The 26,096-nt window shown below is 43.4% G+C and overlaps 1 protein-coding gene and 1 pseudogene across 1 annotated transcript in view; one reads left to right on the plus strand and one right to left on the minus strand.

Moving 5' to 3' along the window:
- KIF5C (kinesin family member 5C) overlaps nucleotides 1-26,096 on the plus strand; it is a 162,661-nt gene that overhangs the window by 30,297 nt on the left and 106,268 nt on the right. Inside the window, exon 2 of the mRNA XM_027055825.2 lies at nucleotides 21,425-21,515. Within this exon, the coding sequence (XP_026911626.2) occupies nucleotides 21,425-21,515 (91 nt within the window). The remainder of the gene's footprint in view (nucleotides 1-21,424; nucleotides 21,516-26,096) is intronic.
- Nucleotides 15,865-16,298, minus strand: LOC106971521 (60S ribosomal protein L36-like; annotated as a pseudogene).

The raw sequence follows: 26,096 nt of genomic DNA on the forward strand, positions 1-26,096 counted from the left end.
AACCTCTCTAAACATTGATTTCCTCACATTAGGGATAATAATGGCACAACCTCATGAGGGTATAGTGAAGATTACAGGGCATATATATGAAAGGTGTGGTGCACCATTTGGCTTATAAACTTTTCAGACTTTGGCTGTCATATTGTCCATTATTGGATGATTAGATGTCAATGATGAGCAGTCTCTGGACCCTTCCTTTTTTTTTTTTTAATGTTTATTTATTTTTGAGAGAAAGAGAGAGAGGGAGCAAACAGGGGAGGGGCAGAGAGAGAGAGAGGGAGACACAGAATCCAAAGCAGGCTATTGGCACAGAGCCTGACATGGGGCTTGAACCCACAAACCTTGAGATCATGACCTGAGCCAAAGTCAGATGCTTAACTGACTGAGCCACTCCGGTGCCCCTCTCTAGACCCTTTCCAGGCTCTAGCCCTGATGGGTCACCCTGTGGGGGGTGGATCTGGGCTCTATCTTGGGTGAATTGGTGCTATTCTGTACTAGCTCTGACATTTCAGGTGTTTTTTTGTCTAACTTGTTTCAATTTTATATCTATGATTTCATTTTCTAAGGACACATGGAATGGAGCTAAGAAATGTGGTCAACCATCGAAGAAGTCATAACTATGAGTCCCTTGGGGAAAACCATGGGGGAGTGAGAGCAAGTCCCAGTATTTAGTAGGAAAATTCTCTTGGTTGTTGATAATTTTAGGCAGTACCCAAACATGGCCTTAGGTAACATTGAATTACTTAGTGAAAAGTTATTTCCTTTTCATTCCCTTTTCAGTCCTTCTTATTCTGTCACAGAGAAAGCCTCAAGTTGTGCTAGCCTTTAATCTCTAATACTTTGGAATTTCCCTTTTAACAAAAGGAAAGAGCAGGTCTTAGGTTTGGAGCCCTTGGCAGGCAATGGTATCTAGGTAGATAGAGTTCATGAATATTGCTTTGTTTTTATTGTATTTCTTTTTAGTGCCTTCTATTTATGGCATGTAATGCTTATTTTTCATGTATCATAGTAATATAAAAGTTTCATTGAAAGTATATTTAAGGAAAAATGAATTGATTTAGAGGAAAATGCTACAATAAAAGTTTGTGGATGGTACAGGGCTGTGGCAAAAATTCTGACGGTGGCACAGAAATCCCTGAGTTGGGACACAGTGGTTGAGAGAGGGAAGAGGAACCAAAACTTTTCCCTGGAGAAGGCCAGTGTTCAGAAAGAAAAGACTAAGAGAGGTCAGAAGACACCCGGAGAACACAGAACTCCAGGACAGATCCTCACAGAAGGGGAAGGTGGGCAGGAGGGCCAGATGCTTGCAGAGAGGGCAGTACAGCAGCGATGGGGGGAGGCAGTGGCATTGTTGACAGGACAACTGTGGGGTCTTTGCTGCCGCCGATTTAGCAAAAAGAATGGGTCAGGGGAAGGGAGCAGGGAATTTATTCTACTTTTTCCTGAGAAGCTTGGTACATAAGGACAGCACAATAAATTGAAGCAGAAACAAGGTGGATGGGAGGTTTTCTGTTTTTCAGAAGAGCAAAAATGTGCACGTTTTTAGCTAATGGAGGAGGCGCTGGCCTAGTCATGTGTGAGAGGAGATAGATGGAGCCAAGGTCAGCGCTGTCCTAAGATGGAGGAGAGAAAGAACAAAGAGGAAAGAGCAAGGACAGAGGAGACAGCAGGACATCACCTCTTCTCCCACCAGGCGATTCTGCAAGTAAATTTTATCTAGTTCTTGATGTTTAAATAATTCAGCAGAGAAGGAGGGAGGAGAGCCAGCCCTAGTGCCTGGAGGGAAGCGAATGGCTGTGAAGGTGGAAACCGAGGGGATCAAAGCAAACCCTGACTCACTGATCTTTGGGAGGTCCTGGGGAGTGGAGGGGGTGTTCAGAACTGACATGCCTTACTGCAGGGAGGGGTGACACTTGCTGTGATATTGCTGGAAAACGGAAAATGAAGGTAGTAGCGTCTGAAGGCTTTCAAACCCATCGAAAGGGGATTAGCAGAAAAGCCACCTGATTCAGACCCTCTGGTGCTGTCTAGTGAGGCTCCTTTAATTAAGGAAGAACGGTAGAGAGAGTCGGTCTCTGAAGAGGTGCTTGTTGGTCTTTAGGGGGAAGTAGGAAGTCTCCTCCACTGATGTCACAGGGACCACCTTCTCCTCAAAGAGATGGCCTGTGAAGGACAGCCTGTTGTTGCCTCACTGAAGGCGTCAGCTCGCTGCTGGGAAGGTCTTGGGCTTCAGACACAGAGGTACTTATGCACCCGCATGTGGAACTGTGGGCATGGCATGGGCCCAGCTCACTGCACGATGACTGCGCCCCAAACTTTTCCTGTTAACCCGGAGGGCTGAGGGCGCTTCTCCTGAGATGCTGTGCCCACATGTTTGTGTCCCTGCCTAAGTCAGATCATGGAGCATGTGGGAGCCCAGTGACCACTGGAACCATGACCCATTTGGAACACATCAAATCCAGGGAGAAAAGGAAAGTCATTTTCTGTGTATGGCCCCAAGCCCAGAGCTTCCTAACCACATACACTGGTCTGTGGGCACCACTGGAAGGTCGGGGAAAGGAGGGTGGGGAATTGACAGATGTGGAGCTGGCTTTTGCGGCTCAGCTGGCTCTTGTGGCAGGTGTAGAGAGCACTATCCCTCTTGTCTTACTGTCTGGCTCGGTGGCAGTTGAGTGGTTGGAGCCCCGAGGCATGTATGTGCCTGGGGCCGCTCAGCAGTCTCTCTTAGGGTGAAAGCGATGCCCTGCCATTTGGTTCATCTGCAGATCTACCTGGCGGTCTCCAGGCCAAAAGTCGTTTGGCCTGTCCCTGTCTCAAATCTTTCCAACCTACTCAGTTCTTATTGCCACCATTTGCATTACAAGTTTTGGCTGGCCTGGCTTTTCTTCTATTTCAGCATTGCCCACAGTTACAGGAATGGAATTGATCTGTAATAGCATTCTGGTGTTTACCAGGCTGAAAATTAGACTTTTCAAAGCAGCTCAGATGATTACTTGTGGAATCACTATGCATATATATTTTCCAAAGAAATGCTTTGATGATGGAAGGGATAGGAAAGTCCCGGCTCCTTCCCTCCAGAGAATTGCCACTCAATTGGGGAAAAGACGTATATTATCAAAAAAAAAGAAAATAACCGGGGTGCCTGGGTGGCTCAGTTGCTTACGTGTCTGACTTCGGCTCAGGTCATGATTTTGTGGTTCATGAGTTTGAGCCCCACGTGAGGCTCTGTGCTGAGAGCTCAGAGCCTGGAGCCTGCCTCAGATTCTGTGTCTCCCTCTTCCCTACTCATATTCTGTCTGTCTGTCTGTGTCTTTCTCTCTCTCTCAAAAATACAGATTAAAAAACAAAACAAAACAAAACAAAACAAAAAACAGACAAAAAAAGAAAATAACCAGAAAAAAAAAAAAAGACTTATCAGTGGGTGGGATTTTAAATGGTCTTTGAAGAAAGAGTAGGGTTAAGAGGAAGCATTTGTGGTTTGGCAAACAATTGTAGGGGACATCAGACCTCCCCAGGGTCTAGCAAGACCCCACTGTCTGGACATTCCTTATCTCGTTCTTTATCCTCACCTGCCAGGTGGAGGGCGGAAGCCTTATCTTCTATCCTCAGGGAAGATGGAAGCAGCTGTCTCAGTTTATTTAAAAATATCCTGAATATGCTTTGATGAATCACCTTCCAAGATTCTTTTCCTCCAGACAAAGCTAGGTCCATCAATCCAGTTTCTTATTTCTAACCCCTTAGTCATCTTAAAGACCACCCTGGCCTTAGTAGAACATAAGAGGCATGAAGAATTTGGGCCTTTGTTTTATCCCACATTTATTCTCTAGGTAACCTATACAAGTCATTTAACCCCCCTTGGTCTTAGTTTCTCTAACTGTAAAATGGGTATCCCAAAATTATCTACTCCATGGTGTTGTCTGAGAATTCAATGAGGTAATTTTTTTTTTTTTTTTGAGAAAGATCTAGCACAAGTAGGGGAGGGGGCAGAGGAAGATGCAGAGAGAATCCCAAGCAGGCTCCATGCTGTCAATGCAGAGCCTGATGTGGGACTTGATCTCACGACTACAAGATAGTGACTTGAGCCAAAATCAAGAGTTGGATGCTCAACTGACTGAGGCTCCCAGGCTCTCCTCAATGAGGTAATTTTTGCAGTGCATGCCCTACGGTACCTGATTCCAGCAACCAATAAGTGTTCTCTATTACTACCGTTCCCCACATTATGCTTAGAATTGATCATACCTGTCTAGTGAGGTGCTGTGATTAACACTGCTAACATTCTGAAGGCTGCTTAAAATAGAGAAGGGTTACTTTGCCTGAGATTTTGCATTAAGGTTGACACATTTTTTTTTATTAGATAGTCCTCATACAGATTAATAAAATGGAATGAATCTGTGAAGTTATCAACATAAGGAGGCCAATGTGGCATCAAAGCAATGAAGTCCCTGAAAATATCAGCCACATTTCTAGTGTCAATTTAACCCTAGCATTTATAGAGCTTTAAAGGACCAAAGGACAAAAAGCCACCTTTATTCGCTGCTTCTTTGACTTCTCTATGGGACCCTGGACTTTTGGTGCTTGGGGAATGTGTCCATTTCACTCTTGGCCTTTTAGGATCTGTCAGGTTGTCTGACATAAGGGGCCACCAATAATTTATGTTAAAGAAATGAAAGTATTCTTACCTAGAAAATTTTGAAACAAGTGGGAGAAACCAAAGTTAAGGAGCAAAACTCTGAGTAGTTTCGGGAGTGGGTATCATCAACTCATGGTCACTGCAGCCACTGTGAAGTTCATTGTCTGTGCAGTGAAGTCTCTCTGGATTTCATACATGGTGTGGTTGAAGGGGCATGGACATTGAGGTCGGACAGATCTGGACTCGACTGCGGATCTGTCACATAGTGGTTGAGTGATAGTCGGGAATCTCTCATCCTGTAGTGTGGGAGTTTCGGCACCGTTTCCGTGGGATTGTTGTGGGGATGAAAGATGTTGGCGTGAGCTGTTTAGTACCTTGGACTTTCTCTTTGCCTTGATTTCTGGACCACTCAATGACTCCACAGTTGGCATACTTTACCGTGGAGGTCCTAAGAGGAGAGGCAGTCTCCGACGAGTGTCTTGAGAATAAGGATAAGTAGGCCTTTCTGGCTTGGCTGGCCTTGTTGGGTTGACCTGAGTAAGCAGTGTGCGGTCTGTGACTCTGGCATGGAGATCAGGATACTTGCAGGGGTCCTTCGTGTGCTGTCTTGTCATCCTGTGACCTGGACCTACCGCCCGACTCTACTCGGATCCACCCTCCTCTTTCTGTCCTCATTGCCTGTTCCTTAGTCCAGGCTGCCCCCTGTCTTTCTGGACTTCTCAATGACCTCCAAAGTGGTCTTCCCGTTTGTCTTCTTCCCTTCCCTCTCCAAACACCCAAGTCCACCCAGAGCAGCCAGGGTAATATTTTAAAAACAGAAGCCAGATCAGGCCATTCCTTTGCTTTAAAGTATATTACAAGGATGCATGACAGAGCATCAGCCTGGCTCTTCCCTCCTCACCTCATACCGCCTTGCTCTTTGCTCTCTCCAGATACACCTGCCCACTTTGCAACACACCCAGTGCTTCCTAACTCAAAGTGGCCCTTTTTAGGTCACCTCTCTTGGCACACTCTGCCCCTGGCTCTTCCTGTGGCTGGCGGAACTCCAAGCCTGCGCTCCGCTATTACATGCTCAGAACCATCCTCCCTGATCCTCTTCATGTCCATCACATCACAACACTAGCAGAAATGACCTTTGTTATGATTTGATTTGGTTGCTTATTACCTGTCTCCTCCCACTCTGTTAGAATGAAAGCTCCATCGAAACAGAAGCCGTGTCTCGTCACTGCTGTGTTCCTGGTGTCCACAACAATGCCTGGTGCATGAAGGGTTCTAGCGATATTTGTTGAATAAAGCAGTGAGAAGAGAAACTCTGAATCTGTAAGAATATAAAGAGTACATTTATCAGATTGGGCACAGAGTGAGTGTTGAGTCACTGTATTATACACCTGAAACTAATAACACACTATATGTTAACTGTACTGGAATTAAAATTAAAAACTTTAAAAAGAATGTATGAAATCTGTTCCACTGTGTGGAGGAGAGGGCTGATTATGCCAGTGTTTAGGAGGTTGTGGTAAAATTTAATGGGATCTGAGAGGAAACTCTCGTGCTCACACATACAGGAAAGAAAATGACAGGAATCACCTTTGATGCAGAAACATTGCTCAATTACGACAGCATCTGGATGCATTGGACCCTTGTGGTCAGGAGTGTGATGGCAGGAAATCGTGACATTTGAGATCAGATCCTCCTGCCTCTGCTGATTATGAGCTGCTGACTGTTACTTGCTATCCTGTTTTCTTACTTCTCCACGTATAAAATGGGGACAACAATGCAAGCAGCATTGCTATGGAGATTAGCGGTAGTCTGTGTCTGGCACTCTTCAATAAACGGAACTTTTATTTTACAGTGGAAATTTTCAAAATACTATTAAGTCATGGCATCAGAAGTCCAATTTAATTAAACAACTAAATTGATTAAATAATTAAATAAGTGCTTTCAATAATTATCATAAATGCTGCAGAGAATCCAAAGATGGGTTAGGTAGAAAACATGTCCTAAATAAATAAATAACTGAATAACTAAAAATAAATGACTAAATAACTAAAAATTAAATAACTAAAAGGGTAAGATAAGTTGTAATGTTAATAGCAAATCCATGTACAATGCTTTATGATTTGTAGAGTGAGTTTTGCCTGCCTCTTTAGAAAAGAATAGCATTAAAAAAAATTAAAAAATACTATTTTATAGACTTTATTTTATTTTTTTATTAAATTTTTTTTTAATTATTGGTTTTATTTATTTTTGAGAGACAGAGAGTGAGTGGTGGAGGGGCAGAGAGAGAGGGAGACACAGAATCCGAAGCAGGCTCCGGGCTCTGAGCTGTGAACACAGAGCCTGACACAGGGATCGAACTCACGGATAGCAAGATCATGACCTGAGCTGAGGTCAGACGCTTAACCAGCTGAGCCACCCAGGCACCCCTGACTTTATTTTATTTTTTGAGTAATCTCTATGCCCAACATGCAGCTCACACTCACGACCCTGAGATCAAGAGTCACATGCTCTACTGACTGAGCTGGCCAGGCGCCCCTTGTATGCTTTTTATTAGTTGGTTCCCACTTCTACCACATGAAGCAAATGTAATATGGGCTTCCTGACCCTTTGCAAATCAGGGACCTCTCTGAACCTGACTTTGCCAGTAATAAAATGCAAAGAGTGGTAGTTACATTAGAGAGTAGTTGTGATGACCCCTCAAAAGTGTAGGGTCTGGCAGGAGAGTCACTCTCTTGCTCCAATCTCTGATCCTGGATCCTGTTTTCTTTCTGTAACATGCTGCTTCCAGATGACTGTAATATGAAGTACTTTGTGTCACAGTCCTCCTGGAAGGGTATCAAAGTGCCATAGAAGTTCAGAGAACAAGAGAAAGAGAGAGAAATGACATCTATTTGAGAGGCTCAAGAAAAACCTTTATCTTGGAAGAGATAACACTTGGTATGAGTCTTAAAGATCAGGTAGTGTTTTGACAGATAACAAGGTGAAGGTAACAACGTGCCATTTCAGTTAAAAGGAGCTGTTAGAGCAGTGAGATGGGTGCATGGAAGTTGCTGCAAGCACATTGCTTGAGTGTCAGGTAGGGAAGGATTCACCTGGGTGGAATGGTAGGTTCTGCGTTATGGATGGCACCTAACTAGAGGGTGCATGTACAGTAGGGCATCCTAGCAATTGATCACCATCTTTTAGGAATTGGGTCAAAGCCAGATGGATTTGGCAAAGGATACAGAATAGAGGTAGAGGAGATAAGCAGACCACCTACAAAGCTCTCACACAAGTCTGGGTAAAAAGTAATAATGGTAGTTGAGATACCAAGCAAGAGATAGACCAAATAAATGAACCACCACTCTGGCAGTGACTGGGTGATGGTGGTGAGGGAGAGCTGTGGGCAAAATGGCTTGAGCTTTTCAGCCTAGATGACTGGGGAGAGTGATAGACATAAGTGGGTCAAGGCAAAGAGGAGGAGGAGGAGTAAGAAGAAGGCAGTGAGCTCCTTCTTCAGCGTATGTTGTTTAGGGTATTTGGGGACATCCAGTTGGAGGTTTTAATCAGACAGTTGGTAACAGGGTTTTGGGACTCAGGGTTAGAGATAGACTTTTGAGTCTTCTGCACACAGCTTATGGCTGAACTATAGTAGTGTTTGAGCTCTCCCATGGGGGTGAGCACAGAAGAGGAGGGTTCAAAGGAGAGACGAGGCTCAGTAAGAGAGCTGGTCGGTTCTTTATTTGGAGTTGGTAGCAAGCAGAACTGGTGTCAGGCAGAGAAGGAAGCATCAAAAGAGGGAGGAGGCTGAGCAGAGCATGAAGCTTGGGGAGACAGCAGATCAGAGTTTCAACAGGAGGGGCAGGTGTGTCACTTTAAATGGTTTTTACATGTTGAGGACATTGTGGGGTCTCAAAGTCTTAGAGATTTGATGATTAAGAGCCTTTGGAGCCCTTTAAGAAAGCAGCTGAATGAGGGCAAAAATTGGATGTAGGGTGGAGAGGCAAGACCGACTTCCAGAAGGCAGAGAGAGGCAATAGTTTGAGGAAGGAGAAAGAAGAAAAAATTAATAGAAGAAGAGAACATGGCCTCCTTCCTTTTCCTAAAACAGGGTCATGAAGAGGGAGATATTGAAAGGAAACATAGGGTGAGCATGGATGAACACGGGATTCCCTTCTCAAGGGAGAAGGTACCAGTAATCAGCTCTTTAGATAATGAGTGTGGGTGCCTATTAAACAATTATTACCCTGGATAGTTGAGCCAAAGCTGCTTGAAGTAATCGTTTTAAACAGTTTTTTGCTGGTCCATCCTAGCCTGGCTGTGAAGGAGGTGACATTTGGCTTTGCTGCCGTGTCCCCGTCATGCTGATTTTCCCTGGTTGGCCCGGGGAATTTCTCCCCCCAAAACGCACACACACACGCTCAGGAATGAACAATTGGTTTACCTGGGTTCTGTTAACTAATGAATCTGATAAACTACGTGCTGCTCCTGGCAGCAGACAAGAGCTATTTCTGATGAGTTAGCCTTCTGGAGCCATAGTCTCTTTTGCTGTCTAATCCACTAAACGTTCACGTGGTGGAACCTCAAGTCAGGAAGGAGGGGCAGGGCAGGAAGAAGTGTGGGGAGATTTTGCTCTTCCGATTTTACCTTGTTTGTGGCCACGTGGCCCTTCTAGTCACTGAAAAATATGCTGCCCTGTCCTCCAAGTAAAACTTAAACATCTTTTAAAAGATACAAAGCTTCTGTGTCAGCTACAATTAAAAGCTTCTTTTAGAGTTTCTGATAACTCAATTGTGGCTGAACTCAAGAACAACAGATCTTAAAAAACATATGTTTTTTTGGTGCCCTAAGTACTTCACCTGTCAGTTGGGTGGTCATCTCTGCCTCTATGGACCAATATTTGGTTCTCCTGGATGAGGAGAGAGTCTCATTGGACTGGGATGCATGAGCCTATGTGTGCTGAGTTCCAGCCCATGCATCCTAGACTGAGCTGGCTGGTGAAGACCTATTCAGAGTTGGTATCAGAAGCCCCCCCTTTTTTTTGGTGCCGATGTGCGCTCAGCCAATGGAGGTGGCACCTTGGACACTAATTGTGACATAGCTACCCTGAACTTAATGACTATTGCTGGCTGAGTTATACTGCATCATGTTCTAAACCCAATTGCACAGAATTCTTAGAAAATCTATGGTTGAGAGATAAAATATGTTCTTGGAGGATCAATGATGAGATGCAATATGGTGTTATGGGTAGAAGGCTTGGCTGGGAACCAGAAATTCTGGATCCTACTCTCAGCTCAAATAGTTGCCTTCTACATGCTCATGAGAAGTTATTCTCTATTCCCAGAAAGGAAAGCTAATATTCCCACCCACTCTCTAAAATCATGAGATACAAATGGAGACTAGGGATCTGAACATACCATAAGATCAACATTGCTCTCCAATACATTTGGAAATTATAATTATATAAGCTGTTTCTGGAGAGTGAAAACAATTAATAGAATATCAGTTCTATTTGCAATAAATATTTTCAATGCGTGTTTATCAGAAGCCTCTGTATGTACCATACCCAGCCAAGCGCAAGCCTGGGCAAAAGTTTTTCTATTTCACATTTTAGCTAAAGGGAAGAAACTTTGCATGTGCCACCATGTGGCTTCCATGTTGGAGGTGCCACCATGAGTCTTGGCACAACTGGGAGAGGTTTGCAGTGTGGCAATTTGACTGGATTGCACAGGGCTCTGCCAGGAAGCTGCCACCAGGGCGATATGCCCCAGAGAGAGCGCTCAGGGTTTTCTTTGCTATCTTCCATTTGGCAAAAGAAATCCTACATTCTACCTTCAGTGGAGCAGCTTTATACCCTCTTTCCTCCAGTGAGGAAAGTTTGATATTTTTTTTTTCCAGACTTCATTTGGCAGAAAACCAGATCTGAAAAAACTACAGCAATTTTTACTCATTTCTTGTAAGTATATAAAACATTGAACTCATGCCAGTTTAAAGTTTACCCCCTCTTGTACTATATATGGTCAAGACAGAAGCTGATCTTATGGGGAAAATCCCAGGATGTTTGTGCTGCCCATTATTATTTCACATTAGAGTTGGAAAGATCCAATCTTTAACTTTACTTAGAGAGGAGGAGGCCCAGAAAAATGGACAAATTGTTTAAGATCACAAAGTATGTAAGGGGCAAAGTCCTGATCCAGAACCAGTTCCCCTGACTCAATCTAGTAATCCCTGCATCTTGGCAGATTAGGGTACAGAGCAATTAAATGGAGAAGACTGGGGGTGGGGGGAAGGTCGTTATATTTTGAGATGAAATGAAAATCACATATAAATAAGAATCTTAGCTTTGCAACACAGATTCCATTAATTTCTTTAACAGAAGTAATACTTCTGTCTTCATTTTGCCTGTTAGCCGGGCAATAATTCTGAATTTCTTCATTATCACTTGGGCAGTTCCCTTTCCCAGAGTGTTTTTTCCATAGCTGTCTGTGATCCTGACAGTGCTTGTGTGTCCATGCAGTGGGACTTTTGGCAGAAAAGAAAGGATTTTAGCCTGGTTTCCTGCAGGAAGAAGGCTTACAAGATTCATTCTTGTGTGTTGCCTTTGTTCATTCTTGAGACGTGGTTGGCATCGCCTTGACAACTCAGTAGAAGCCAATCATTGCTCCGTCGGTTTCATTACAGCCTCTCCTGGGAGCAGCCTTGGCTTTGGCCAGAACTGGCACCAGCTGCCTTCCTTGGGGCACAGAGCCAGTGTGGGGAGGGGGATGGGAATGTCTGGGGCTGACACTGGCTTAGTATTTATATCTCCAGTCATAGAGTTCTCCCAGCGTAGATAGGGGCAGGCAGCAGAGTGGGGAGGAGAACATGGAGGTCTTCATTGTGAGACCACGTCTGTACATTGGCAGATTCGTGGACCCTGGACAGGATATCACAGTGTTGGGATAAGCGGATAGTCACTGCCAGGTATGGGGTGGTTTGCCCCAAGGTGCACAGTGGAACTTTTTTCTGCTTTGGGAATTTGCAGCCCAGTTCCAGATAAATGGGAAGATAGGTGGTGGGGTAAAGAGGAATAAAGGGATACAGGAAGAGACAGGCAACTCCACAACTGCTGAAATCTTGGAGGTGGGGGATGAGAATGGTCAGTAACAAGGAAAGTTTCTGACACAGTGGAGAAATACAGTGAGTATGGATTCCCTCCACCCTCCCACCCCCAGCACTATTTCATGGTGTCCTGGCACCTGACCTCCTTGTTGCTCATCTGGCAGGCATTGGTCAGCAGCAGCAGCAGACTTTTAGTGAGCACCTACCCTGTACCGTCATGTATAAATTTTTTTTTAATGTTTGTTTATTTTTCACAGAGAGAGAGAGAGAGAGAGACAGAGCATGGGCAGTGGAGGGGCAGAGAGGGGGATACACAGAATCCAAAGCAGGCTCCAGGCTCTGAGCCATCAGCACAGAGCCCAACGTGGGGCTCGAACTCACAGACTGCGAGATCATGACCTGAGCCGAAGTAGGACGCTCAACCGACTGAGCCACCAGGCGCCCCTGTACCGTCATGTATAAAGCACTCTACTAGGCCATGGCCTTCATGAGGGTGTAGTGCTCCTTTGTGTAAATTAGAAATTGGTAATCCTCTGGGCAGAGGTGGCTCCATGGGCCCAAAGCCTCGCAAGTGACCAGCACTCTTTTGTGAAGAAAAAGACACTCCCCCCCCCACCCCCACCCCAGAACAGGGTCCTAAGCCCACAGCTTGTGGAATTTTAACAAAGATTTCAATTTCCATTCACCCCCTTGTCTGGATATCGACCAAATGTGATGGCTCCGTGGTTGGCAGTGATGCAACACATTCAGAATCTCTTAGGACCTAGTGAATGCAAGAGCAAAATGTCTAGGATTTTATGTTACTTTGGGCTTTCCTAAAGCAGGCACTAAGACAGGGATTCAATTGCAGGTTTCTTTGGGAGGTGAATCCAAGAAACACTGAAGAAGAATGGAGAAACGAGACAGGGAACTGTAAGAAACCAATATAGGGTGTGTCATGCAAGTTAGCACTGTGGGCAAGGGGGTTTCATTGCAACGGGGAGCTCTGAGAGCCAGTTTGGAATACATGTCTCCAGGTTTCCCCCTCCACTTCCACCTCTGGGCAGGGGAGCTAAAGTATTTACCCCACCTCCTATCAGTCATTGGGTGAGGCCTGCTGGGTTGGTGCTGGGATGGTCTTTCTGGTGTGCATCAGGTGACAGAGAGGGCTGAGGCAGCCAGAGAAGCAGAGGTTGAAGGTCAGGCCAGCCCGCATGGAAATGGTAAAGATGGTGAGGATATGGTCAGGACCCTGGGAGCATCTGCTTCATGTTTACAGTTGGCATTATCACAGAAGTTTCTGGAGGGCTCCAAAGCTGTAATAGCAGAGCTGATGAGTCTATGAGTGCCTGCACAAGACATAGCTCCTCACCTTTCCTAAATAGGCTTTATAGCTGAACATCAAAATTTCACTTATTTTTAGAGTACAGAGGATAGCCTTGGGACAGAGTTAGTTTTGCTAGGACCCTCAGAAATTAAAGGTCTCATGGAGCTGAGCTTATGGGTGGCAGACCTGGGGCCTGGAGTTGCGTGAGGTGTGATTTGGCATTAGGGTGTTGTAGGGTCATCAGGATGGCAAGTCTCTGAGCTGGTACATTGTGAGTGATTGTTGCTTATCAGCATCCTTTCCTTTAAAAGGTCACTGCTCGCTAAGTTTGGTGTAATGCAAATCCTGGTACACATTGGTTGAAACTTTTTATTACAGAATAGCACTAACCATGACTTGAGCACCTTCTAGAACATCAGTCATACGGTAGGTCCTTTATTCTCCGGAACATATCTAATTTTCACAATCCTGAATTCTGGATCTTATTAGCTCCATTTTAATGATGAGGAAACTGAGCTTCAGAGACAGGGGGTTAAACCATGTTTATGTGAACTCATTTACCCCATGTATTGGTAGGCTGTCTTCCCTGGACAACACTCAGTATTAACTAGTGGAGTGAGGAGCACAGAAACCCTATCATAAACACCTTTAAATGTCCTCTCTTCCTAGTAAACTGTTCTTTTTCTTAAAGCACATGGATATGTATAATTTTTGTTTCCCTATGAGATCATTCCCCACTCAGGACCACTTTGTAAATGTTAAGTACACAATAGTGTATTACAATGCCTGGAAACATCTCTGTATCCATAATATATGTTGAAATAAATTTTACAATATGTTAAGCGTCAATTAAAAAACTCCTGAGATAAAAATCAACATCACAAAGAAATACTACTGCATACTCACTAGGATGTTATAATAAAGAAGACAAGACAGTAACAAGTGATGGCAAGGATGTGGAGCAAGTGGAACCCTCATGCACTGCTGGTGGGAATGTAAAATGGTGCAGCTGCTATGGAAAACAATTTGTTAGTCCCCCCAAAAGTGAACTCACATAAATTTACTGTCTGACCTAGAAATTCCACTCCTGGGTATGTGAAATGAAAGGAGAAATGAAAACATATGTCCACATAAAAAGTTGTATATGGATGTTCATAGCAGTATTCGTAATAGCCCCAAGATAGAAACAACCCAAACGTCCATCCTACTGATGAATGGATACATAAAATGTGGCAAATCCATGCAATAGAATATTATTTGGTCATGAAAGGGAATAAAGTAACGATTTATGCTACAATGTAGACGAACCTTAAAAACATATTAAGTGAAAGAAAATGTTAATCACAAAAAGCTACATATTTATGCTTCTATTTGTATGAAATATCTAAAACAGGCAAAGCTGTAAAGACACAAAGTAGATCAGTAGGATGGGGAGTACAGAGTTTCCTTTTGGGGTGATGAAAGGAATGTTCTGCAATTAGATAGTGGTGATGATTGTCCAATCTTGTGAATATTCCAAGAATGTGCCCTTTTATTAGAGGGGCGAATTTTATGGTATGTGAATTATATTTCAATAAACAATACAAAACAAAACTTGTTTTGGCAGGATATTTGTGTTGATAAAAAATGAGTATCAGCATTAACCCCAGGACTTCTTGCTATTTAGGTAATGTTTTGGAAACATTCTTTCAGGTTGTTGCCAAAGCCCTTCATAGTCCATGAGTTTATTTTATTCAATTCCTTCTTGTGCAAACTAATATAATGTTTTAGTGATGTCTTAACCTTGAACACCTTTGAAGTCCTTCAAGTCAGGACAAATCCACACAGCTTTTAGGAAGGAAGCACATCAGTCTTTCTCCTTTCCTCTGAGATGAGAGAAAAGAGAGTAAGACAATGAACACAGCTCCCAAAATGAAACAAAGCTGGGATGTCAATGTAGGCAGGTCTCTCCAGCCTTGGTCTGTCTTATTCTGGAGGATGGTGTCAGGTCTAATGCTTCAGGGTGCAGATTTAAATCAATATAAGGACACAACATTCCGACAATCGGAGCCAGTTGGGTTTCAAGCAGTTCATCGTTGCCCATGAAGGCTTGTGGAGACAGACCAAAGCTGCTCATTGAGAGGAGGCTGATGGGCTGACTGCAAGGTCATATTAACTCTGAGAGGCCATGATTCTGGTTCCCATGCTGTATTGCTCCAGTTCTTACAGCAGTGACTCTTTGCTCAAGGAACCATCATCAGCTGTGTATTTGGAAATAATTTAGAATTGGTTGGGAAGAAAGCAGGAAAAACAAAGCACCAGAGGCTGATGCTTGTTGTTTGCTTGATTTTCAGAGAGAGCAGTTGATTCTAAAGCCAGAACTTTTAGAGCACTAGGTAGGGAGCCAGGAGGTCTGGGTTCTGGGCACAGATCTCTACCTAACCTAATTGGCTGGGTGACCTACTGCAAGTTGTCTATTCTGTCCTGACCTAGAACTTGTTTATTTGTAAAACACAGCATTGAGTTGGGCTGACCTTGAAGGACCTTTAGGCTCTGAAAAATTCTGGGATTTTTCTCAATAACTTCGACTTTTCATAGCAAGTCTCACACCTGCCTTTTCCTAGGTTCTGGTTGGCCTTTGCCTGTTCCCCCCTCCCCCCCCCCCCGGCATATATGGACTATTTAATTATGATTAAAAAACCATTTCCAGTACTGTTCGGTTGTTTTGTCTCTGTGTACACCACCATGACCCTCACCACCGTGCCCTGGAAGGATGTTGGCAGGAGGGGGTCAAATGCCCCAAGTTCCAAAAAAGGCTTATTACATAGGGGGCTGGGGGGAACATGGGGGGAAAGTGGGGCAAAGAGGGTTAGTCCTTCTTGGCTGCCACTTTCCTCATGGCTGCAGGACATTGCTTAGCTCTTCTCTCTTCCTCTTGGCCTGGATGTGTATCCACACCCTTTTCTTGATGAACTTGAGCACGCACTTGTCCTTGGAGACCTTGAGCAGTTCCATGGCATGCTTCTCATATGGGGCAAAGCCACACACCTCTCGGATCATGTGCTACATGAATTTGGTGTGCTTGGTGAGGCACCTGCGGCGGTTCGCAGTGCCTTGGCTTGTTCGTGTTCTCAGTTGCTTTGTGGCCCTTGTTGAAGCCCACAGCCATAGGGTAGCTCAGAGCCATGCTGCTGCTCCTTAGTGGCTCCCGTGGCGGAAGGCCTTTGCCAGTTCTTAATTCCTTTTGTTGCCGGGAAGGCTTGCCATGTGCATGGCCACCATTTTTCTTGCCAGTCTTGCCCTTCTTCCCTGATCTTAAGCTACCATTTTTTCCTCTGTGGTTTCATGTCAGTCCCACCTTCATGGTTAACACTTTCTTGACTACCGTAGGCTATAGAAGGAGACTCTGACTTTTGTTGCTGTATGAATCACTTTGCTGCCATCTTTCACATTAGTCCTAAGCATCTGCTGTTTGTGTGTCTCCTGCTTTTCCAGTAAGTCATAAGCTACTTAGGAAAGCAGCATGGTGTTGCAGTCAAGGACTTAAAGGTATTTCCCCAAAGTAGCGGAGCTGATAAAGTGACTGGGCCTTAGTTTTCCAGTTTGTGGCATGGGGATAGTAATACCTACCTCATGGAGTTAGTATGAGAATTCAATGAGATAAAACAGAAAAGGGTTTGGATCATGGTGGTTGGTGATGGTGCAGGTGGACAGTAGTGAGAATGTGGCTGAAAGAACTTGCCATCTCCTGTACTTTCAGGAAAGAAGTCATGTGAACACCCGGGAGAGAGACTGTAGTGATTGTTCTCAGGAATCCGTTCCTCTTCCTAATATTCCTCAGTGTCTGAAGATAATTCCACAGAGTGAGTGTAAATCTTGCTGTGGAAATTTAAAGTTTTTTTTTCCTATTTCTTTTTTTCTTCGTGAAGATAGAGAAAAATCCTTCAAATTATTGGGCACCTTTGGTCACAAACTCTTGGCTAGTCTTAGAGATTGTTATGAGATTACTTCTCGAATGATCTCTTCTTGGGTAATTAATTTATTTCCTTAACATCCCTCCTGGTGCCCATCTTCTAAATGTTTAAGTGGGTCTTTTGCTTTCCTCCGTCTCCCAGAGTAATATTCCTTTCAAGGCTGGGCAATGGTTGTTGGGTAATGGGTCAAATGAATTAATAGGACATATGGTTCACAGACACTTTGCTCTCAACAACTTGATAGGAAGTGGTTTGATTGTTGTTGTTTTTTAATTTGAACTATAAAAATATAAGAACCATCTGCTGTTATTTTTTGCATGTGATCCCTGTAAGTTATTTAGTTAGATTGCTCCTATGCAATTAGCTGCTCTACGTGGAGGCTTTCATGGCAAAGCTGGATTATTTCATTTTCGGTTGTAATGTATATGGAGTGCGTGTGTTTCCCATCCAGATTCCTTTCATAAATTGCAGCAGGTTTGCCTACATGCGGTGAACTCTTGGGATTTATATGGCTTCTGTCTTAGCCACTTAAATGCTTTAATTGTAATGATCCCTTTGATTGGTTGAGAATAGGTTACATACTAATTGCCATGGAGCAAACCAAATAAGGTAATGTGATAGAAAGTGATGCCAGGGTGGGGGTGGGGCTGCTGTACATAGGAGCATGGTAGCCCTCGAAGGAGGAGAAATTGGAGTTGATACCTGAAGGGTGATAAAGAGACTGTCAAATGAAGATCTCTGGTGAGCCCAATGAAGGTCTGCAGTGAGAAGGTTCGAAGGGAAAGGAAGTGAAGAGCAAAGGCTCTGAGCCATGGAATATGCTGAGGACTAAGCTGAGGAATAAAGAATTCCAGTGGGCTACACTATTGTGAGATGGAGGAGAATGCAGTGTGAAGAAGGTCTAGTCTAATAGGAGCATTTTTAAGGGAGGATTTGATATCATCTGATTTATAGTTCTAGAAAGCTCACTCAGCTAAATGGAAATTGGATTGTTAGGAGCAAGAATGGAGTCAGGGAGACCAGTGAGGAGACTATAGCTGTTGTCCTGATGAGAAACCATGGTGGTTTGGGCTAAGGTTGTGTGGCATAGATGATAAGATGATAGACTTTGGGATATATTTGGGATATGGAATCTATGGGACGTACCTGATGAATTTGGTCTTTTCCTCAGATATGGAAGGCTCGATTTCAGTTTTGGTCAGTTAAGTTTGAAGTGGCTAATGGAATCTAAGTGGTTTAAATGTCTAGCGGGTAACTGAATATATGAATTTGGAGCTTACATGAGATTTGAAAGCTGAAGTGTTCATTTAGATCATGTGAAAGTCAAGAATGTAGACAGAGAGGTTGCTGAGAGCTGAGTCCAGGATACACCATCATTTAGAAGTCTGGAAGAGACACAAACAAGGGACACTGGCAGAGTAGCCAGATAGATGGGAGAACCTCCTGCTGAATAGGTGCCTGGAAAGGAAAGCGTCTCCAGGAGTACTTGGTGCCCTCATCATTCAGTTTCAAGTGCTAGCACTTAACACTCCTATTAAAATGTTAATTGAAAAATGTACTCTGTAGCTGAACTAAAACATTTAGTGACAGCTAGAGCAGGGTGGGCCCAACATCTGTCCACAGAAACCCTCAGCAACAGTGGGATCAGAAACAAGGAGACTCTTGTCTCCTAGGGGCTGTGGGAGATGGGGCTTTGCTGAAGTCTCCATCAGGGGTTGTGAGATTTTCGTACCATTGCCAATGCAGCAAAGCATAATTTGTTTGTTGTTGTTGTTTAATGGCAGTTGTATATACAGCTCGCATGGCTATGCCACAAATCAGTTCTTTGAAAATAATCAGTAACTAAATTTTAATTCTATATTTTAATTTCAAGACTCTAAGGTTCACTTAAAATAAAAGCCTGCATAGCCAACTTAGTGTATGAAAAGACAAAAATACTTCTGTTTTTAACTTCTTTATATTCTAGTCCTTACCAGAAGTCTCAAAACAAATCATTTTCTAAATTTTATCTTTTCTTGAAGGCAGTTTCTGTTTGGGAGTTAACTTCAGCTTATGGAAAATTGTTGTATTATCTGTTTGTCATCTGATAAATGATATTATTTAAATGAGGAGTGGCAATTTCTTGCTTTCTACCTCTCTTAAAGTGAATGTATAATGCACTCCAACAAACATTTTAAGTTGAAGGGCAAAGTTGGTGAGTCCTATTTTTTTGTACCATTTATATAAAAATAGGTCATTTTTCCAGCTGCAGTAGGTGCATTTTCTCCAAAACCCAAAGCTGATCGTTCTGGAAACAAGATGGTTTATATTGGTGATTCTCATCAAGTTTGGAGTAATAGTGGATTTGTTTGAAATATAAGCAAAGCTACAGTTTCTTTTAAGAAGTTTTAGTTGGTGACAAATACTTAGGCAAACTCTATGAGTGTTTGTTCTAACCTTTTACCTTACTGACATTTAGTTAATTTTATGAATAGATAAAGCTAAGAAGAATGTAGTGGACTGATAGTTGGTAATTGTTCACCAAGGAGGAATATTCTCTTGGTTTTCCAAACCAAATACTTGGTTCACTTAAGGAATGAGACTTGGCTAGGAACAAAACATCAGAAAATAACCCCTTTCCATAATTTTAACAAAATGACTGGCTCTGTTGCTTGTATAAAACAATATTTTGGGCACAGTTGGCACAGTTGGTTGGGCATCCAGAGTTGGCTTGGGTTATGATTTCGCAGTTCATGAGTGGAAGCCCCACGTCAGGCTCCACTGCTGTCAGTGCAGAGCCCGCTTCAGATCTTCTGTTCCTCTCTCTCTGACCCTCTCCTGCTTGTGCTCTCTCAAAAATAAATAAACTTAAAAAAACAAAAAAACAAAAAAAACCTCTACAATATTTTATGGCACCTCAAAATTCTCCATTTCTTCTAAGACCAAACAGGAAGTAGCTCATTTACCTGGTTGACTCAATTCCAGTTTCAAAGACTAAAAGCTCAAGCATAACGCCTGAAGCATAGGACCTTACCTATGTGTAGTACTACCCATGGTCATAAAAGAGTACAATGCTAAGCCAGCTGGCAGCTGTAAACTTTTGTGTGAAGGTTACAGGATGTAACAAGCCTTGTCCTTGAGTCTCTCATGAGCAGTTATCTTTTTGAGGCACTGGACTGTCCTGGGGTAAAGGTTCCTGGTGTCCAAGCCACATGTAGGAGGTACAGGGTGGGAGTGAAGGAGACTCTGAGGTCCCCTCCCTCCTTCCCTTCTCCTGCCCTCCCTTCCACCACGTGGGACATGAAGATCTACATGGGTAGATCATGCTGTGGGAAAGGGCAGAGGGAGGGCCACCCCTTGCCTGGGCGGTGATGGTGGGAAGAAGGTTCTCCCCAGGAGGAGGCTGTGTCTTCTTAGCCACTAGCTTCCCCACTCCTCAGTCACTGGCATGTGAGTGTCCAGTGACTCCCTGGTGAACGTTGAGTGGTCCGGGGTCAGGGCTCGTTCAGTCTCAGGGCAGAACTTCTTTCCTTTCCTTCTGACACTTACCTCCTTGAGTAGTGTGCCGCGTCATCTCAGACCAGACCCCAAAAACCTGCACCTGGGGAAATCATTCGATGTACTGTACAGAAGGGTGCCCTGTGACTAGAAAGGCTCTACCCAGTTAAGGCATCACTTATACATATGAAGAAAACACTAGAATTCTTTGGGATGCAAAACAATAATAACTTGCTATTAAGAGCAGCTTCTTAAATCTGATCATGTCATCTTCCCATTGAATACAAGCCAAGCCCATTACCTTGGCAAACAGTCCCCTGCATGGACTGGCTCCTGATTTCCGTTCTCTCCTTTTGTACCACGCTCCAGTGCCTCGAACACTCCAGGCCCCTTCCTGCCTGCTCCACCCTGTGCTCTGTCTGGTATGTTGTTCCATGGCTCTTCACATGCCTCAATCTTTCTGATCCTTTAAAGATCCACTTAACTGGCATTTCTTCAGGAAGATCTGCTTTGCTCTCTCTCTTGTCCCCTCTGTCTCATTATTTTGTACCTAGGTATTTTGTGGTTTCCCAGGTGTTTGCTTTCTTGTTTATCAGCTATCTGCCACCCTTGATTGAGTGCTTTACAGGCAGGACTGTTTTCTGATTTGGGTAGACTCTAGTCTAGTCCTGGTTCAGAAGAAGCTCTCAATAGGTAAATATTTGTTCAGATGAATGAATGAAGTATCAACCTGCTTTTCATCAGAAAAAGTGTTTCAAGTTAAAAAAAAACACACCTTTTTTCTTTCTCGAATTCTCAACATGCATTACACATACACACATTGTATGTGTGGTTCACACTGTAGTAATTCCATAGTCTCGTACGGAACTGCCTTCAAGGATAGGGTTTGTGATTTAGTGCCTGTGGTCTAACTGCTATTAGTGCTTTTTATTCCTAAACTTCTAATGTGTGCCCTTTCCTTTCGTCTTTCTTTTTTAGCAAGGGAAGCCATATGTCTTCGACAGAGTGCTGCCTCCCAGCACGACCCAAGAGCAGGTTTACAATGCGTGTGCAAAGCAAATTGTCAAAGGTAAGTGCTATTTCTTTATTTCCTCCTGGGCCTTTCAGAGTAATTGAAAACATTAAGTGATATTTGCAGCCTAGGAATCAATGTGCCTTGACTATAAGCAGAGGCCTACTAATTGGAAACACTGAATTATAGCCCGAGCTCTGGTCCTGATTTGCTATGATGTCAGGCAAGTTCTTTAACCTCTCCATATCTCCTTGCCAAGGAAATGTCTTTATTTCTTTTGCCACCTTTTTGGCAGAGTTATTCTGCTACCTAGAAGCTTAAAAGCTATGGTCACACTATTTCTGTAAAGGTTTTAAAGTACTGCTGTAGGTATAAGGCCTCCTTTCTGCTTTGAAGGAGACAAAAATAGATATTTCTGATGCTCCATTTGTATATTTTTGGCTGAATTATTTTGTGCATCTGTGTCTTCAGGGAGAAGCCTTAAACATGGAAAATTCTTGGGCATCAAGGAGTTCTCTACAGCATCATAAAATCACATTACCTTGTTGGTTATTGAGCTGTTTTTGCTACTCAGCATTCCTTAAATATACTTTGGTCTAACCCACTTTCAACTTTTCCACCCAGATACCAACATTTGTTCCTCCAAATAGATAGCCTGAAGCCTAAATTTGTCTTAGAGATCAGCCCTTTTCTCTGGGACTGGCCTTGGCCCTGAAGGATTTAACAGCAGGGAGACGAACCAATTTACACGTTGCTGTACCTTGCCCTTTCACATTGGGCGGGCTGGAGCTTGCCTTGGGAGAGTTTGCCATCTGGACAGAGCTGAGGGGCATCTCCTGCTTCTTTGCTTTTCATCTTTAAATCTTTACCTTCTAGTCTGAATGCTATGGCAGCTGTGCTTCCAAATGTGCTGATGTTGCCACCTTTATAGGTAGGTCTAGATTTAAAGAGCAAAAAGCAAAATCAAAATTCAAAAAGCACCTTGTCATGCAAGATGTGCTTGTTTTTGGAAGCTGAGCTGAGTAACCTGTCTGAAATTCATGCAAGCCAGCCCTGGGTACATCTGTTAGATTGGTTCTGACCCTGGGCACCTGCGTGGGAGAGTCAGTCAGTATGTTCCTCGCTGAGGTGTATGGTTATTCACATTCTTGTTGCAGACATCAATTAATTTTGAAGGTCTTCACAGTAAGATCATTACAGAAAACAGAAGAGAAAAAAAAACATGCCTGAATTTAGGCTTTTCTTGAATTACTACTGTAGGGCTGTATCTGATGGTAATTTTTGTTTTCTCTCTGCTTCTATTGTTTTTCATCTCTTCCTGTCTAAAACTGTTTTGTCTCTCTCTCTGGAGTGTGTAGCTCTAGTTTGCTCCTACTCTGTCCTCCTTCCTCTCCATTATCAGACTCTTACTTATTTTTGTGGAAGTAAAATTAATCACATGTGAGCCATAACTTCCTTTTCTCTCCCCTTTCATTATCAGAACCAACTAGTATTTACCGTATGCTGTGCTAAGCATGAGGTCAATTTAAACGCATCTCTGAGTTGATGTTCTGATTAGAGATGGATCCATTCCATCTTTAAAAAGTCCTGTGATTAACAAATAATCATCATCATCTTTCATTCTTCATTACTAGAGAAGTTGAGCCTCTTTCAGTGTTTGGGTTTTTTTATGGTATGAAATGTCAGAAATAGGCAATCCTTAGAAAGTTCTCATGAAGACGTGACCTAATTGGATAACTTGAGGCCCAGTTTATGGTGAGCCACAAAGAAAACCATTTAGGTAAAATTAGGCTCTGACATGATATGATAAACAGATATTCTTCAGGCACTACAAATATGATGTGAGCATACTCATTTTGTAACAGCTAAGAGTGCCTTATTCTCCCTTGAAAGGAAGTTATTAGGGGATGATGAAGACCTGATTTAACTTTTTAAAATATCCAGTGAAACTAGTGTGAGGGGAAGTGGCCATGTTGTTTCCTCATCATCAAGGTAAAACAAAGATATATGAGAAAGAACTCCATGGAATGGTTACTAGGTACAACTGAGGTCTTTTTTGCCTTGACAAAGCCTATTGAAATCAGGAAAGGAAGGTGGTATTGTAGGGGCCTCTTTTTCTAGAGGCCAGGAATTCAATCAGATAACTTCTGAAGGTCACCACAGTCCCCATGATTCATGATAATGTAGTAGACCCATGAGCTTTCCTTTCAAGTGTCTCTGAACCCTTAATGTTTTTGAGATCAGGAAGACTCCTTTTAACTGGATGGCTTTATTCTCTCTTGGGTTTTTGATTCCCTTCAACTTCACTAGTTTTTTAAAAACATATTTCAAACATTTGATTGTAGAATTCTGGTATCTCCCACACCCCCATCTTTGTCTGGTGTCTGTTAATCAAAATGTTGTCTGAAACAGTACGTAGGATTCTCCTCTGTTTCTTCCAGAAGAGCTTATAGGATTTGTGATTACCAACATGGTGAATAGGAAGGTTTCTGTGGACCCTAGGAATTAAAAACCATGGTTACTGGATGCTATTATCAAAATATGGGTAACTATGTCCCAGTCTACAGAAGTCATTCTGGGCAATTGCCTTTCAAATTAACTAAATGTAGACTGTCCAGGGCTAGAGAAGGTGGTTTCTTGTTTGCTAGACCTAGTTTCTTTAGCTTCATTCATTTAATTATTTCTTTTACTCATTCCTTCATGCAAGGATATCAAGTATTTACCATGTGGTATAACCACTGCTAGGGACTAGAGTCGCCAAGATATATAAGACTGTCTGTGAGAAGCTTTAAGTATAGATAAAGAGACACGTGCATCCATAGTTGTCATGGTATGTACGTGCTTTAAGATGGCTGTGTGCAAAATGCTGTGGGAGCACAGAAGAAAGTCACTTGAGACTGACTTTGGTGAGTGGGGATAAGGATTGGAGAGTTAAGGAAGGCTTCTTGGAAAGGTTGTGTCCTAAAGACTGTAGAATATAGCAGAGGTGTACAAGCAGAAGGAATAGGAAAAGCATAAAGAGAAATTATATGGCATGTTTGGGTAATTTAGTATTGCAGGGTACCTGGGGGATGGTACTTAAAAAGTTAGGCTGGATTAGAGTTTGGTAGAAATGGATGGGCTTTATCCTTCAGGCAATGTGGACTCATTGAAGAGTTTTAAGCTCAGGATATTATAAGATCTGTATTATTATTATGTATGGCTCTTAAGAAGAAATAGATTTTTTTGGCTACTCTTATCTGTCAGGCACGCTGTATGTACTTTGCATATGTTATTGTATTTTAAACCTCAGCAATTTTATGAGGTGTGAGCATTATTATTCCTGTTGTACTAAAGAGGAGGTTGAGGTCAAATAACTTGGCCAGGTCAGTTAGGGGGTGGCGGGGCTGGAACTTAAGCCTGAGCTTGTCTGACTTCCTTGGATTTTTCTACACTATCCTGTCCCTACTTTTCTGGTGAGCTCATAATGAGCATTTAATAGCAATTTATGAGTTGTTACTTTTGTATCAGGCCATATGGACTAATAACCAAGCACTGCAGAAGGACATGATTAGAAATGGGTATGGGAGAAGGGAGGGGGGAGGGGAGGAGGGAGAGGGGGAAGGAATAGAGATTGTGGTTCCAGAGCCTCGGGTTGGCCCTGCCTGTCTTCCAACAGTGAGATGCATTTCCATTCTGAAGATGTAACGGTGCCCTTCCCTTCAGACCGGCCGGGCCCAGCGTTATGGTTTGCCAGTAGTGTTTAGCAGGGCTGCCTCTATGTGCTCTGGGCGTGCAACTTACCTGAGTAGCTTGACTGGTCAGCGGGAGCCTTAGGATTCAGAGGCAGTGATGACCTACCTGTCAGCCAATATTGCCAGAGACCCTGGCCACTGACAGGCCACCATTTCACATGGGGAGCTGGTAGGAGGCCATGACAGCCTTCTCAGGAACTTACATGATTACATCTTCCCCAAATTCTTACCCAGTAGTGGAACAGACTCTTCTGTTCTAGCAAGGTCTGGACTCAGAACTAGCAAAAACTTGGGGCGGAAAACTGGCTTCTGAAGTCTACGGCAAAAGAGGCAAGAAGTATTTTCAAGGATCCCACTCCTCTCCTCCCTCCTCTCTGGAGGTGAGAAGGCTCTTCCCACCTGCAGTGGAATCTCTCTTTGGATTTGCTTCGCTGCCGGATGGATGTGTTGTGTGCTTGTGGGTGCCGCTGGCTTTGTGGTATGAGCTGAGATCACATCACGCCAGAGCCTGTCACAAAGCAAGGTTCTGTCTGGCTGAACTGATTCCTGGCTCTGCGGCTGGCTCACAGAAATAGTCATTCTGTTACGAGAGAGGCTCTGAAACAAATGCTTTCCTCGGGCCCAGGAATTGTCATTCAACGTGATGAAAGTGCCTTTTTGTGGGATGTTTCTGCTCGGGTCGGGTGGGGGTGGGTGCGTGGCTCAGCGTGGTGCTGAGCACAGGTACCTGCTCTCCCATTCTGCTTTCCTTGGCAGGTGCACCCAGATGCACTGTCACTTCCCCTCCTGCCTCTCCTCTCCTCTCCCCTCCTGCCGAAGTCAACAAACTGACCCCCTAGACTTGGAGTTTGGAAGAAAATAGGGAACACTGCATTCGAAGAGCTTTTCCTTTTCTTTTAAAGTT

The sequence above is a fragment of the Acinonyx jubatus genome, chromosome C1 (assembly GCF_027475565.1).
Source record: "Acinonyx jubatus isolate Ajub_Pintada_27869175 chromosome C1, VMU_Ajub_asm_v1.0, whole genome shotgun sequence".
Classification (NCBI taxonomy): domain Eukaryota; kingdom Metazoa; phylum Chordata; class Mammalia; order Carnivora; family Felidae; genus Acinonyx; species Acinonyx jubatus.